This window comes from Oncorhynchus nerka, linkage group LG12, assembly GCF_034236695.1.
Source record: "Oncorhynchus nerka isolate Pitt River linkage group LG12, Oner_Uvic_2.0, whole genome shotgun sequence".
Taxonomy (NCBI): Eukaryota; Metazoa; Chordata; class Actinopteri; order Salmoniformes; family Salmonidae; genus Oncorhynchus; species Oncorhynchus nerka.
Window position 1 is genome coordinate 73,393,424 of NC_088407.1, and position 15,053 is coordinate 73,408,476.

Genomic DNA, 15,053 nt, shown 5'->3' on the forward strand with positions numbered 1-15,053 from the left:
ATTATTTTAATTTGTAAAGTGCTTTTCTCAGACCCAAGGTGCACATTAATTTAAAAAAGATCCGTATAATAATAAAAACACTGACAACAAAGTTATACAGGTGTTTCCAGAATACTAGCAGAGGTCCTTGAAAGCTTTTCTGAAAGCAGTCTGGAGCTGTGCCTTAAAGAAGGACTGAGACTCTGCAGCCCTAATAGTGTCTGGAAGTGCGCTCCACAGTCGCGGAGCAACAAAGCCCTGTCACCCGTAGTTTTTAGTCTACTGCAGGGCTGCTAAAGGGAGATGGACCTGGAGGAGCGAAGGGTGTGTGTGGGGCAGGTGGGTAGAATGTCAGACCGGTATTATGGCTTTGTCTGTTGAAATAAACACCTTACCTCCACTGATATCCTGACTCAAATTAGCTCTGGTCTGATGCATATGAAGGAAAATTCCAAATGGGTGTGGTGAGGATAGGGTAGGTGTTCCCCTAATTGATACAGTCTTATGACATGAATGCATTCTTATAATTCTGTACAGAAAACATTGCCTACCTGTATGGTTCTATAGAAAAGACTACGGCTAATGTTTGTCATAAACATTTGAGCATACTTTCCTCTCAAGACCTGTATGGTTGAAGTATTTAAAGCATACAATAATTTTAACTCAAACATTTCACTCTCCTTTTCAGATACAATGGATGTAAGTAAACACTTTTTCTAATATTCTATCAAATTGCAAGAATGCTTAATACTATAAGCAATAAAGAGCTCACTGTATTTCCCCAGCTAGCACATTTGGTTCCTTGGAAGTTGTGGGAATGTACGTTTCAGGAAGAAAAAAATGTAGCCTGTTCTGGGAACGTTTATTTTTAGATTGCAGGGAGATTATGCAAACATTTTACTCTGGATCCTTAAGTTTTCCTGTGAGGTTTTATTAACACTCAGAGAATAAAAATTCTAGGTTATTTAGAGTTTTTTTTAATAACTTCCTTAACTTTCACTGAATGTTTCAAGACTTAACACTGCTAGCTTATTTTGGGGTTTGTTTTTTTGAACGCCAAGCACATGTAAATGTAATTTCCTTAGGCATTAATCTTGCAATTTGTTATTGTGACACGGCATCAGTGAGATTCAACCCTATAATTGCCTGTTCTCTATTGATGGATTTATTCCACTGCACCTCCAGAATGGCGCAAGCATGCCATTTTGTTTTTATGCCTACAAAGCTGTTAATTTTAGTCTGTTCAAACAGACCCCATTTCAAAGGAAACAAGCACTCATTAAGATCAGGTGTGGCCCGTTAGTGGGCGCAGCAAATGCACCTGATCACACTTAACAAGATAAAGGATAGAGTGAGTTTTTTTTATGCTGAGAACAGAATGTATATGCTTTTAAATAACTTTAGTAACGTTCAGAGAACGTTCTAATAATGTTTTCTTGTGGTTTTTATGCAACATTTTCTTAACGATCTTGGAAGAATGAGGACATTACTTTTAAATAAAACCATGAGAACCTGTAGGAAACGCTATGCTGAAGTACTGAAATTCCCACTGAACGTTCACTGAACTATTTGAGAACATTTGGGGTGTTGGGCTCACATGGGCCGACGATGTCTCATAGGATTATATATATATTTTTTAAAGGTTTAGTCCCTCCAGTTGAAAAATGTGTGATAGCAGTGCAGCAATGGTAACTTTCTGTGTTACACCAAATAATTTCTCACGTATGCCCTTTAATCATATATCATTGGAAAGCATAGATTCACAGCTATCCATCAGACACATTTTCGGAAATGTTCAGGGCCCAGCATCTTAAGTCAAAGTTCATCGTTAGAACCTTCGTAGGAGCATCATTCAATCTCCCAGCTGTTTCCCAAAACCATCGTTACTAAAGTTGTACTTAAAACAAACGCTAGTTACTTACCTCAGACGACTCGCAGAACAGCTAAGTGCATCATTAGATGTTTGTTTTTCTGCCCATCCGCGTCACTTTATTCACAGATCTCAGCTAAACAGATCAACTTCTCCGTGGGCCGACAGAGATGGCCGCCTCGCTTCGCGTTCCTAGGAAACTATGCAGTTTTTTGTTTTTTTTACGTGTTATTTCTTACATTAGTACCCCAGGTCATCTTAGGTTTCATTACATACAGTCGAGAAGAACTACTGAATATAAGATCAGCGTCAACTCACCATCAGTACGACCAAGAATATGTTTTCCGCGACGCGGATCCTGTGTTCTGCCTTACAAACAGGTCAACGGAATTGATTCCATGCAGCGACCCCAAAAAACGACTTCGTAAAAGAGGGAAACGTAGCGGTCTTCTGGTCAGACTCCGGACACGGGCACATCGCGCACCACTCCCTAGCATTCTTCTTGCCAATGTCCAGTCTCTTGACAACAAGGTTGATGAAATCCGAGCAAGGGTAGCATTCCAGAGGGACATCAGAGACTGTAACGTTCTCTGCTTCACGGAAACATGGCTCACTGGAAAGACTCTATCCGGGGCGGTGCAGCCAACGGGTTTCTCCACGCATCGCGCCGACAGAAACAAACATCTTTCTGGTAAGAAGAGTGGCAGGGGCGTATGCCTCATGACTAACGAGACATGGTGTGATGAAAGAAACATACAGGAACTCAAATCCTTCTGTTCACCTGATTTAGAATTCCTCACAATCAAATGTAGACCGCATTATCTACCAAGAGAATTATCTTTGATTATAATCACAGCCGTATATATTCCCCCCCAAGCAGACACATCGATGGCTCTGAACGAACTTTATTTAACTCTTTGCAAACTGGAAACCATTTATCCGGAGGCTGCATTCATTGTAGCTGGGGATTTTAACAAAGCTAATATGAAAACAAGACTCCCTCAATTTTATCAGCATATCGATTGCGCAACCAGGGGTGGTAAAACCTTGGATCATTGTTACTCTTAACTTCCGCGACGCATATAAGGCCCTGCCCCGCCCCCCTTTCGGAAAAGCTGACCACGACTCCATTTTGTTGATCCCTGCCTACAGACAGAAACTTAAACAAGAGGCTCCCACGCTGAGGTCTGTCCAACGCTGGTCCGACCATGCTGACTCCACACTCATTTACATTTACATTTAAGTCATTTAGCAGACGCTCTTATCCAAGACTGCTTCCATCACGTGGACTGGGACATGTTTCGTATTGCGTCAGATAATACTATTGACGAATACGCTGATTCGGTGTGCGAGTTCATTAGAACGTGCGTTGAAGATGTCGTTCCCATAGCAATGATAAAAACATTCCCTAACCAGAAACCGTGGATTGATGGCAGCATTCGCGTGAAACTGAAAGCGCGAACCACTGCTTTTAATCAGGGCAAGGTGTCTGGTAACATGACCGAATACAAACAGTGCAGCTATTCCCTCCGCAAGGCTATCAAACAAGCTAAGCGTCAGTACAGAGACAAAGTAGAATCTCAATTCAACGGCTCAGACACAAGAGGCATGTGGCAGGGTCTACAGTCAATCACGGACTACAAGAAGAAACCCAGCCCAGTCACGGACCAGGATGTCTTGCTCCCAGGCAGACTAAATAACTTTTTTTGCCCGCTTTGAGGACAATGCAGTGCCACTGACACGGCCTGCAACGAAAACATGCGGTCTCTCCTTCACCGCAGCCGAGGTGAGTAAGACATTTAAACGTGTTAACCCTCGCAAGGCTGCAGGCCCAGACGGCATCCCCAGCCGCGCCCTCAGAGCATGCGCAGACCAGCTGGCCGGTGTGTTTACGGACATATTCAATCAATCCCTATACCAGTCTGCTGTTCCCACATGCTTCAAGAGGGCCACCATTGTTCCTGTTCCCAAGAAAGCTAAGGTAACTGAGCTCACTCCGTCATCATGAAGTGCTTTGAGAGACTAGTCAAGTACCATATCACCTCCACCCTACCTGACACCCTAGACCCACTCCAACTTGCTTACCGCCCAAATAGGTCCACAGACGATGCAATCTCAACCACACTGCACACTGCCCTAACCCATCTGGACAAGAGAAATACCTATGTGAGAATGCTGTTCATCGACTACAGCTCGGCATTCAACACCATAGTACCCTCCAAGCTCGTCATCAAGCTCGAGACCCTGGGTCTCGACCCCGCCCTGTGCAACTGGGTACTGGACTTCCTGACGGGCCGCCCCCAGGTGGTGAGGGTAGGCAACATCTCCTCCCCGCTGATCCTCAACACGGGAGCCCCACAAGGGTGCGTTCTGAGCCCTCTCCTGTACTCCCTGTTCACCCACGACTGCGTGGCCACGCACGCCTCCAACTCAATCATCAAGTTTGCGGACGACACAACAGTGGTAGGCTTGATTACCAACAACGACGAGACGGCCTACAGGGAGGAGGTGAGGGCCCTCGGAGTGTGGTGTCAGGAAAATAACCTCACACTCAACGTCAACAAAACCTAAGGAGATGATTGTGGACTTCAGGAAACAGCAGAGGGAACACCCCCCTATCCACATCGATGGAACAGTAGTGGAGAGGGTAGCAAGTTTTAAGTTCCTCGGCATACACATCACAGACAAACTGAATTGGTCCACTCACACAGACAGCGTCGTGAAGAAGGCGCAGCAGCGCCTCTTCAACCTCAGGAGGCTGAAGAAATTCGGCTTGTCACCAAAAGCACTCACAAACTTCTACAGATGCACAATCGAGAGCATCCTGGCGGGCTGTATCACCGCCTGGTACGGCAACTGCTCCGCCCTCAACCTTAAGGCTCTCCAGAGAGTAGTGAGGTCTGCACAACGCATCACCGGGGGCAAACTACCTGCCCTCCAGGACACCTATACCACCCGACGTTACAGGAAGGTCATAAAGATCATCAAGGACATCAACCACCCGAGCCACTGCCTGTTCACCCCGCTATCATCCAGAAGGCGAGGTCAGTACAGGTGCATCAAAGCTGGGACCGAGAGACTGAAAAACAGCTTCTATCTCAAGGCCATCAGACTGTTAAACAGCCACCACTAACATTGAGTGGCTGCTGCCAACACACTGACATTGACACTGACCCAACTCCAGCCACTTTAATAATGGGAATTGATGGGAAATTATGTAAATATATCACTAGCCACTTTAAACAATGCTACCTTACATAATGTTACTTACCCTACATTATTCATCTCATATGCATACGTATATACTGTACTCTATATCATCGACTGCATCCTTATGTAATACATGTATCACTAGCCACTTTAACTATGCCACTTTGTTTACTTTGTCTACATACTCATCTCATATGTATATACTGTACTCGATACCATCTACTGTATGCTGCCCTGTACCATCACTCATTCATATATCCTTATGTACATATTCTTTATCCCCTTACACTGTGTATAAGACAGTAGTTTTGGAATTGTTAGTTAGATTACTTGTTGGTTATTACTGCATTGTCGGAACTAGAAGCACAAGCATTTCGCTACACTCGCATTAACATCTGCTAACCATGTGTATGTGACAAATAAAATTTGATTTGACTGTGACCGCCGATAACTTAAAAATGAAGTTGACTACAAATGCAAAGTTGTCAAAGTGTTTGCAATTGTCACAAACAAGTGAAGGATAAAAAATATGCTTCAAATGAAAGCAGAGATGACTGCATTTAAATATAAATAGGCTACATGGATGCACTATACAGTGCATTCAGAAAGTATTCATACCTCTTGAATTTTTCCACGTTTTGTTGCGTTACATCCTTATTCTAAATAGTTTATTTTCCTCATCAGTCCAAATGTGAGATTTTGGGTTCCAACCTCTGTCTTTGAGACGCGAAGTAGGTGAACCGATGAGCTCCGCATGTGTAGTTCCCACTGAGTGTAGTTCTCACTGGGGCGGCAGGTAGCCTAGTGGTTAGAGTGTTGGACTCTCAACCAGGTTGCTAGATCAAATCCCTGAGCTGACAAGGTAAAAATCTGTTGTGCCCCTGAACAAGGCATTTAACCCACTGTTCCTAGGCCCTCATTGAAAATAAGAATTTGTTCTTAACTGACAAGTTAAATTTAAAAAAGAAGCATGGAGGTGTGGTGGCGCTTTGCTGGTGACCGCACCACCACACCTCCTCCATGCTTCTTTTTTAAAATTGGTGTCAGTGATATATTTCAAATTTAAGGTACACTTAACCAGCATCGCTACCACAGCATTCTGCAGTTACATGCCATTCCTGCTGCCACCACCATGCTTCACCATAGGGATGGTGCCAGGTTTCCTCCAGACGTGACACTTGGAATTCAGTCCAAGGAGTTCAATCTTGGTTTCATCAGACCAGAGAATGTTCTTTCTCATTGTCTGAGTCCTTTAGGGGCCTTTTGGCAAACTCCAAGCGGGCTGTCGTGCCTTTTTATTGAGGAGTGGCTTCCGTCTGGCCACTCGACCATAAAAGCATGATTGCTGGAGTGCTGCACAGATGGTTGTCCTTCTGCAAGGTTCTCCCATCTCAACAGAGGAACTCTGGAGCTCTGTCAGGGTGACCATCGGGTTCTTGGTCACCTCCCTGACCAAGGCCCTTCTCCCCCGATTGCTGTTTGGCTGAGAGGCTAGCTCTAGGAAGAGTCTTGGTGGTTCCAAACTTCTTCCATTTAAGAATGATGGAGGCTGCAGTGCTAGAGGTGTCACTACAAACCCGTGTTCGATCCCAGGCAGTGTCAAAGCGGTGCACAATTGGCCCAGCATCATTCGCGGAGGGTTTGGCCGGCCGGGATGGCCTTATGCCATCGCGCTCTATCGACTCCTTGTGGCAGGCACTCTGACTTTGGTCGCCAGTTTTACGGTGTTTCCTCCGACACATTGGTGCGGCTGGCTTCCAGGTTAAGCAAGCAGTGGGACAAGAAGCAGTGTGGCTTGGCAGGGTCGTGTTTCGGAGGACACATGAAAATCGACCTTCACCTCTCCCAAGTCTGTACGGGAGTAGCAGCGATGGGACAAGACTGTAACTACCAATTGGGGAGAAAAAGGGTTAAAAGTATAATTTTTTTATTTTATTTTATTTTTTAAATTTTTTTAAAAAGGAATTAATGGAGGCCACTGTTCTTGGGGACCTTCAATGCTGCAGACATTTTTTTGGTACCCTTCGTCAGGTCTGTGCCTCGACACAATCCTGTCTTGGAGCTCTATGGACAATTCCTTCAACCTCGTGGCTTGGTTTTTGCTCAGACATGCCCTGTCAACTGTGGGACCTTTTTATACAGACAGGTGAGTGCCTTTCCAAATCCATGTCCAATCAATTTAATTTATCATAGGTGGACTCCAATAAAGTTGTAGAAACAAGGATGATCAATGGAAACAGGATGCACCTCTATTGCGAGCCTCATAGCAAAGGGTCTGAATAGTTATGTAAATAAGGTATTTTTTAAAAATATACATTTGCCAACATTTCTAAAAACCTGTTTTCACTTTGTCAATATGGGATATTGTGTGTAGATTAATACATTTTAGAATAAGGCGTAACATAACAAACATTTTGAAAAGGTAAAGGGATCTGAATACTTTCCGAATTCACTGTCAATGTAAATTACAATGTTAATGTTCAATCAATTGAGTTCTATTTTGCCAATAGGGTACTGTCTAATGTTTGCCTCAATATACAGTACCAGTCCAAAGTTTGGACACCTACTCTTTATTTTTACTATTTTCTACATAATAGTAAAGAAAAACTATGAAATAACATGTAGTAAACAAAAGTGTTAAACAAATCAAAATATATTTTAAGATTCTTCAAAGTAGCCACCCTTTTTGGGCACCTTAACACAATTCTGTGAATAATGTAACATCTGTATATCTGGCACACCTGTCATGTGGTTGTGTATTCTACATCATTCTACATGAACATTTTAAGATATTTCTGGTGTTACTACAATTACATTTCAAACAGGTGTGGTCCAATAAGACTCCATTGAGTAGTTTGGTGGCTATACTGGAAAAAGACTTCTGTGGGGTTAATGTGTGAATTCTCTGATGGACCTGTATCTACAAATCTTTTTAATAATCAGGCCTAGATGTGTGTGTGCAATTTGCTGCCTCTTATCAAAGTTGGAATACAAAAACTTAGCTGTCCAATTACATGGAATTCTACGGCTAAGCTTTCAACATTTTAATGTCAATGGCACATATGGGAGATTTTATTTTTTACAATAGTTGTAGCTGGTCATGTCAGTTGGTTTTATATATATAATTTGAAAGGTAATTTCCTTACCTTTCCAAATCACTTTTTTAAAAGTGATTTAAATGCATCATGCTTTCCCTTTTTTTAAAGCAATTTATACAGGTAAATTTGATATCTAACATAAGTCAAAGTGCTGTTGACCTGAACATTTTGAAATTGTCTGCAGGATAGCTGTGAATCTAAGCTTTCCAATTGCACATGTATGTATAAGTGAGCAATAACTTGTTGTATGACATTGTTTGTCAGGGGAAAAAATGAATGGGATGAAATAGTGATAACACTCAGCAAGCTACCGAGTCGTTATTCATGTCATAAGAAGGAATTCCCCTCGACCACGCCCACAATTTGGGGAATACAAACATTCTTTCCCATTGACCCCCATTGTAAAAGAGCCAACTTCATAGTTCATTTTTTGTTATACAGAAATAATAAAACATGCCAAAAAAACTGCTTGTTAACCAGGTAAAAAATCCCAACCTACGGTTCAATGAAAATATGTAGGGAAATAGAGCCTGCGAGAAGAGCCCTGTGGTTTCAGGCTATTCAGCGTGGGAAATGTGGGGACCCGGTGTCCATGTAGGCTACTCTGTGTGTGGAAAACATGTCATCTCAGGTAAAACCTACTTGTAGCTGTGTAGTCTGTTGTTGATTTTGCTAGCTTAATGTTCCAGTCGGTAGCTAGCACTCACTCACGTGGTTAGCAGCATCATGAAAAGGGGCGTGAGGGAAGCCCTACAATATTACAATTTTCTAAGTAGTGAAAACATTTGCGTGCAGGCAATGTGGAAAAGGGATCTTTAGAAATGTTGTACTTTTCTTAAATGTAGTTTTGTAATTGACTAAAACAAGCCGATAACAAGAGAATTGCATTTGAAAAATTCAAGTTTTTGCTGTGAGTCAATGGAGCCTAGGTAACGTTCTATTTTATACCGACTGGCGTGATTGCTGCACTGCAATCACACATTTTCCACCTCTAGGGACATAGACCTTCAAAAAAATTAGGAGACATCTTCGGCCCAAGTGAGCCTAATTATGGACTAATGTCAAACCAGTTGAACGTTCCTAGAACATGACCAAAATTGAAATGAAAGGTAACCATGTTTGAACTTTTAAGACACATTTTGTTAAAGTAATGAAATACCAAGAAAATTGTTATTTTGTCAAGTTCCTTAAATGTGCTGAGAATATTCCAAAGCCAAACCACTATCCTGCACCATTCCCAGAAGGTTGTGGGTAGGTTGTATGCAAAATAACCATAGGACTCCACGCTCTCACCAAGCTCTAAGAAACAAATTGTTCTCAGAACATTATGTGCTAGCTGGGTCCAGTGAGAAATTAAGCGAGGAGACACATCCACTTGTGCACACTACCTATCCCCTCTCTCACCCTGCTCTGCTTCCCCTCTCTCACCCTGCTCTGCTTCCCCTCTCTCACCCTGCTCTGCTTCCCCTCTCTCACCCTGCTCTGCTTCCCCTCTCTCACCCCGCTCTGCTTCCCCTCTTTCCCTACAGCTTTCAGATGCTCTGGGTGGTGAACCGGGCTGGCCAAGCCAGAACAACCAGCAGAGTAGTGGGGGTGTGTGGCCTGGTGGGCAACCCAACCAGCCAACATGGCCAGGACAGCCTGGTGGTCAACCGGCTTGGCCTGGACAGCAGCAACCAGGACAGCCTGGTGGTCAACCGGCTTGGCCTGGACAGCAGCAACCAGGCCAGCCTGGTGGTCAACCGGCTTGGCCTGGACAGCAGCAACCAGGCCAGCCTGGTGGTCAACCGGCTTGGCCTGGACAACAACCAAACCCTTCCCAACCCTCATGGCCCGGACAACCAGGTGGGGGACAGCCCAGTCAGCCGACATGGCCAGGGCAGCCAGGACAGATTAGCCAACCTACTGCACCCGGATGGCCAAGCCCAAGCCCCGGTCCAGGCCCTGCCCAACCAACTGCTCCACAACATAGTTCACTGGTAAGAGAAGACATTCAATCCTGAGGATGTTGGGTATGACGGTTTGAAAAACCATGAGCAAGGTTCTGCATGGTTCAGAACTATCTTTGTGACAGATTATCTCTCATGAACTCTACTCAGACATTGTTGTAAGCCTGTCCTAATGACACTCAACTGGTTTTGGCTGTTTTTATTTGCTGTTTTCAACAAACTCATTTTATTTCCCCAACAGAAAGTGCCATATGACCTGAACCTGCCAAATGGATGCTACGACAAGATGCTCATTACAATTCGTGGGACAGTTAACCAAAATGCCAAAATGTCAGTATTCACAACAAAATATAGTTTCCGTGGTAAATTGTGACAATCTACATTGTAGCTATTTCCACACTTTGATTCTTAATGTTGCTCAGTTATTTTAGTCTTGTAGCCAGCAGTAGTTACTCAAATGGCATGCCATTCCTTGATATGTTGCCTGCAAACTTCTTATACCATAACCTAAGTACTAGTCTGTTTGTGCCATCATACCACTCCTTGCCACTTGTCATGCCAAATTTCATGAATAGGATGACAAGGAGTTGGAATGATGGCACAAACAGATCTGGGACGTGGCTACTTCTACTGCTAATCTCAATCTAATAAGGACTAAAATCTTATCAAATACAAACGGTTGTTGCTTTGTTCAAAGTGTGTGATTCATAATTATCTATCTCCGGATGTAAACAGAGACTAATAGAAGTTAGACGAGAGGATCTAGATAATCAAGCTCTGGGTAGTTAACAAATCTAGATAACTGTCAAATGTAAATCAATGAGGCCCCTTTTGAAAGATGTTGGCAGACAGTAATCCCAATAGAGCATCTTGACATCATTATTTCCAATCCTCACCTGAATACAATTTAACTGATGTAAGGACAATGGGTGAGAATAGAACAAATGATCTGTGATTATTTCAAAACCAGATAATACCAATCACTTTAAAGTCAAGAGTAGGCCTACAGTAACTATGGCCACAAACTCAAAATGCTCACATCACCATGGAAACTGTCGTGTAGTGCTGTTGAGCATGTGGCTCATAGAACACACACACACACACACACACATTCATCACAAAACATAATGTTGTTGTCTGACTTGTAATCGACACTACAAGATAAACGGATTGGTGATGTAATTGTCACAAAATCCAAGGTTTACCACTATGTTATTAGCTTCGTCCCAAATATGTTTGTGCTCTTGAAACACCATTGCTCATTGTCAAGCCAAACAAATTGTTTGAAAATAAAATGAGTCACAAGGAGTTGGTATGAACACTGCTATTATCTCCCTGTAGGTTCACCATCAATCTAACCAAAGGGAATGACATTGCCATGCACCTCAACCCACGCTTTAATGACCAAGGAAAGAAAACGATTGTGCGGAACAGTCAGATAGGCAATACATGGGGAAAAGAGGAGAGGGAGCACAATCACTTCCCCTTCACTCAGGGCCAGCCCTTCGAGGTGAGGAATCGATCTTCTGGTTTACTTCATGTCAACCAATCAGAGTTTTAAAACATTTACATTACATTTACATTTAAGTCATTTAGCAGACGCTCTTATCCAGAGCGACTTACAAATTGGTGCGTTCACCTTATGACATCCAGTGGAACAGTCACTTTACAATAGTGCATCTAAATCTTTTAAGGGGGGTGAGAAGGATTACTTTATCCTATCCTAGGTATTCCTTAAAGAGGTGGGGTTTCAGGTGTCTCCGGAAGGTGGTGATTGACTCCGCTGTCCTGGCGTCGTGAGGGAGTTTGTTCCACCATTGGGGGCCAGAGCAGCGAACAGTTTTGACTGGGCTGAGCGGGAACTGTACTTCCTCAGTGGTAGGGAGGCGAGCAGGCCAGAGGTGGATGAACGCAGTGCCCTTGTTTGGGTGTAGGGCCTGATCAGAGCCTGGAGGTACTGAGGTGCCGTTCCCCTCACAGCTCCGTAGGCAAGCACCATGGTCTTGTAGCGGATGCGAGCTTCAACTGGAAGCCAGTGGAGAGAGCGGAGGAGCGGGGTGACGTGAGAGAACTTGGGAAGGTTGAACACCAGACGGGCTGCGGCGTTCTGGATGAGTTGTAGGGGTTTAATGGCACAGGCAGGGAGCCCAGCCAACAGCGAGTTGCAGTAATCCAGACGGGAGATGACAAGTGCCTGGATTAGGATCTTCCTGTGTGAGGCAGGGTCGTACTCTGCGGATGTTGTAGAGCATGAACCTACAGGAACGGGCCACCGCCTTGATGTTATTTGAGAACGACAGGGTGTTGTCCAGGATCACGCCAAGGTTCTTAGCGCTCTGGGACGAGGACACAATGGAGTTGTCAACCGTGATGGCGAGATCATGGAACGGGCAGTCCTTCCCGGGAGGAAGAGCAGCTCCGTCTTGCCGAGGTTCAGCTTGAGGTGATGATCCGTCATCCACACTGATATGTCTGCCAGACATGCAGAGATGCGATTCGCCACCTGGTCGTCAGAAGGGGGAAAGGAGAAGATTAATTGTGTGTCGTCTGCATAGCAATGATAGGAGAGACCATGTGAGGTTATGACAGAGCCAAGTGACTTGGTGTATAGCGAGAATAGGAGAGGGCCTAGAACAGAGCCCTGGGGGACACCAGTGGTGAGAGCACGTGGTGAGGAGACAGATTCTCGCCACGCCACCTGGTAGGAGCGACCTGTCAGGTAGGACGCAATCCAAGCGTGGGCCGCGCCGGAGATGCCCGACTCGGAGAGGGTGGAGAGGAGGATCTGATGGTTCACAGTATCGAAGGCAGCCGATAAGTCTAGAAGGATGAGAGCAGAGGAGAGAGAGTTAGCTTTAGCAGTGCGGAGCGCCTCCGTGATACAGAGAAGAGCAGTCTCAGTTGAATGACTAGTCTTGAAACCTGACTGATTTGGATCAAGAAGAAAACCATGATGGCTGGGGTCCATTGGGAATTAGTATGTGTCCCAAATGGCACCCCCCTATATAGTACACTACTTTTGAACAGAACATGCTTTGGTCAAAAGTAGTGCTCTAAATGGGGAATAGGGTGCCATTTGGAAAATATCTTTAGACACTCCTGTATTAATCTCAAGATATTTAAAAAAATGTCAAACAAATTAAAATGTTATTCATGATCAACAGATCATGTTTTACAATCCATATATTAATTTACATTTCAGTCATATCTTAACACATTCTTTGATTTTGCATAATAATGAGTTTGTGGTCCTGTGTTTTTCCAGATGAAGATAATGTGCACTAACAGTGAGTTCAAGGTGGCAGTGAACAGCTCACACATCCTGGAGTTCAAACACCGCATCCGTGATATCCAATCCATCAAACACCTGGCCATCTATAATGATGTCACCCTCACGTCTGTGGAGATTGACAAACTATAAGATCTAGCAGGGTTGGTTTCAGCCATAGAAATGGAATGACCAGATTAGCCAAAGTCCCTCAGGTTCTATTTTTATGGTTCCAGTGACCTTCCATCATTGGCTTTCAACAGAAACATACAGTAGCTTGAGTCTCAAGCTTTAACCCAGTAGTACTACCATCATATTATGTACTTCTACTAAGCTGGTATATTCTCTGTGGAAAAATATATTTTCTTAGTCTTTTAATAAGAGAAAGTCAACAACTTACCTTACAAATGTATTGGTTTTAAGTCTGAATAGGTACATATATTTTAATGTAAACCACCTATATCCAATAAAAATCCAATGTTATACTCAAACATATTTTTTTCATTGACTGATATCTCTTCCTCCAGATACAGTATGTTTTGTGATTTATTTTTATTGTTGTATAACCTTTCACACTAGGTGGCACAGTTGAGACAATGTTTTAGAACCACAACAAGCCTAGTATTTGCTGTGGCAAAAATAAACATTACCTTGGCTACCTATACCACACAGTAGTAGATGAATTTGAGAACACCAATGCATATTACCACTTAACATATAGGCTATTATTACTTTGCATTAGTGAATGAAGGACCATGTCTGTAAAATCTTGTGAACATACTGTATTTTAAAGCTCTTTCTCAACCCTGCAATCATGAGCAAGTTCACTCGTTAGTGCATGACATCATTACATTACCATCTTTCTGTAGTGTTTCCATAAGCAGTGATTATCTTGTTTCCATTACCAGCCATCAGCACTTAACATGTTTATTCAGGGAGGAGAGTGTCAATATCTGTGAGTGATACTACGGTTGACAATCATATCTCAAATTAAGTAAATGTGACTATTTACACAGACCACATTGACTGAATCAACATGGAATCTTTTCACTGGTAACCACTAAACAAAATATGAGGAGACTTAAACTACAGAGATACCTCTAAATACTATAATTTGATTACTCTCCTGATGAAATAGTTTGAGGTCCCTTTAAAAGAAGTGAACTGTTATTTTAGAGCTTCTGCTGCTGCTGTCTATCATCAAATGTGTTTTTCTCCATTATGTTCTTCGCAAGCAATAAGTTACATCACAATGTGGAAGAACACTTAAAACAAGCTTGTTACAGTTGCTCTTATAACAGCCCTCTCTCAATCCATGTTCACAAACTTGTTATTACATTTACAGCCCTCACTGCCCTTCACCAACCCACAGCAATGAGCCCATCGCACTGTTAAGCTCACAAGATGAGACTGACAGGATGCATGTAGACACATGATAAACTTTCCCCCCACCCCAGCCCGGCATGCCTCTGGTTGTTGTCTATAATCTACCAGCCAGACCATGTCTCCTCCTGATAATTACTTCCCCAGCAATAACTGATAACAGTGTGTCAGGTAGACAGGGCAGATAGGAAGGCGTGTGTATGTGTGTACACACTCTTAGAAAAAATGGCACTAGAACCTAAAAGGGTTCTTTGGATGTCCCCATAGGAGAACCCTTTTCAGAACCCTTTTTGGTT

At 43.4% G+C, this 15,053-nt stretch overlaps 1 protein-coding gene across 1 annotated transcript; it reads left to right on the forward strand.

Moving 5' to 3' along the window:
- The first annotated feature begins 575 nt into the window (after nt 1–575).
- On the forward strand, nt 576–13,865 carry LOC115138710 (galectin-3-like). Its single transcript, XM_029675840.2, has 5 exons — nt 576–678; nt 9,687–10,136; nt 10,348–10,436; nt 11,448–11,616; nt 13,372–13,865. Exons 1-5 carry the CDS (start codon nt 607–609, stop codon nt 13,525–13,527), a joined length of 936 nt encoding a protein of 311 aa, XP_029531700.2. The 5' UTR covers nt 576–606; the 3' UTR covers nt 13,528–13,865.
- The last annotated feature ends 1,188 nt before the right edge of the window (nt 13,866–15,053 follow it).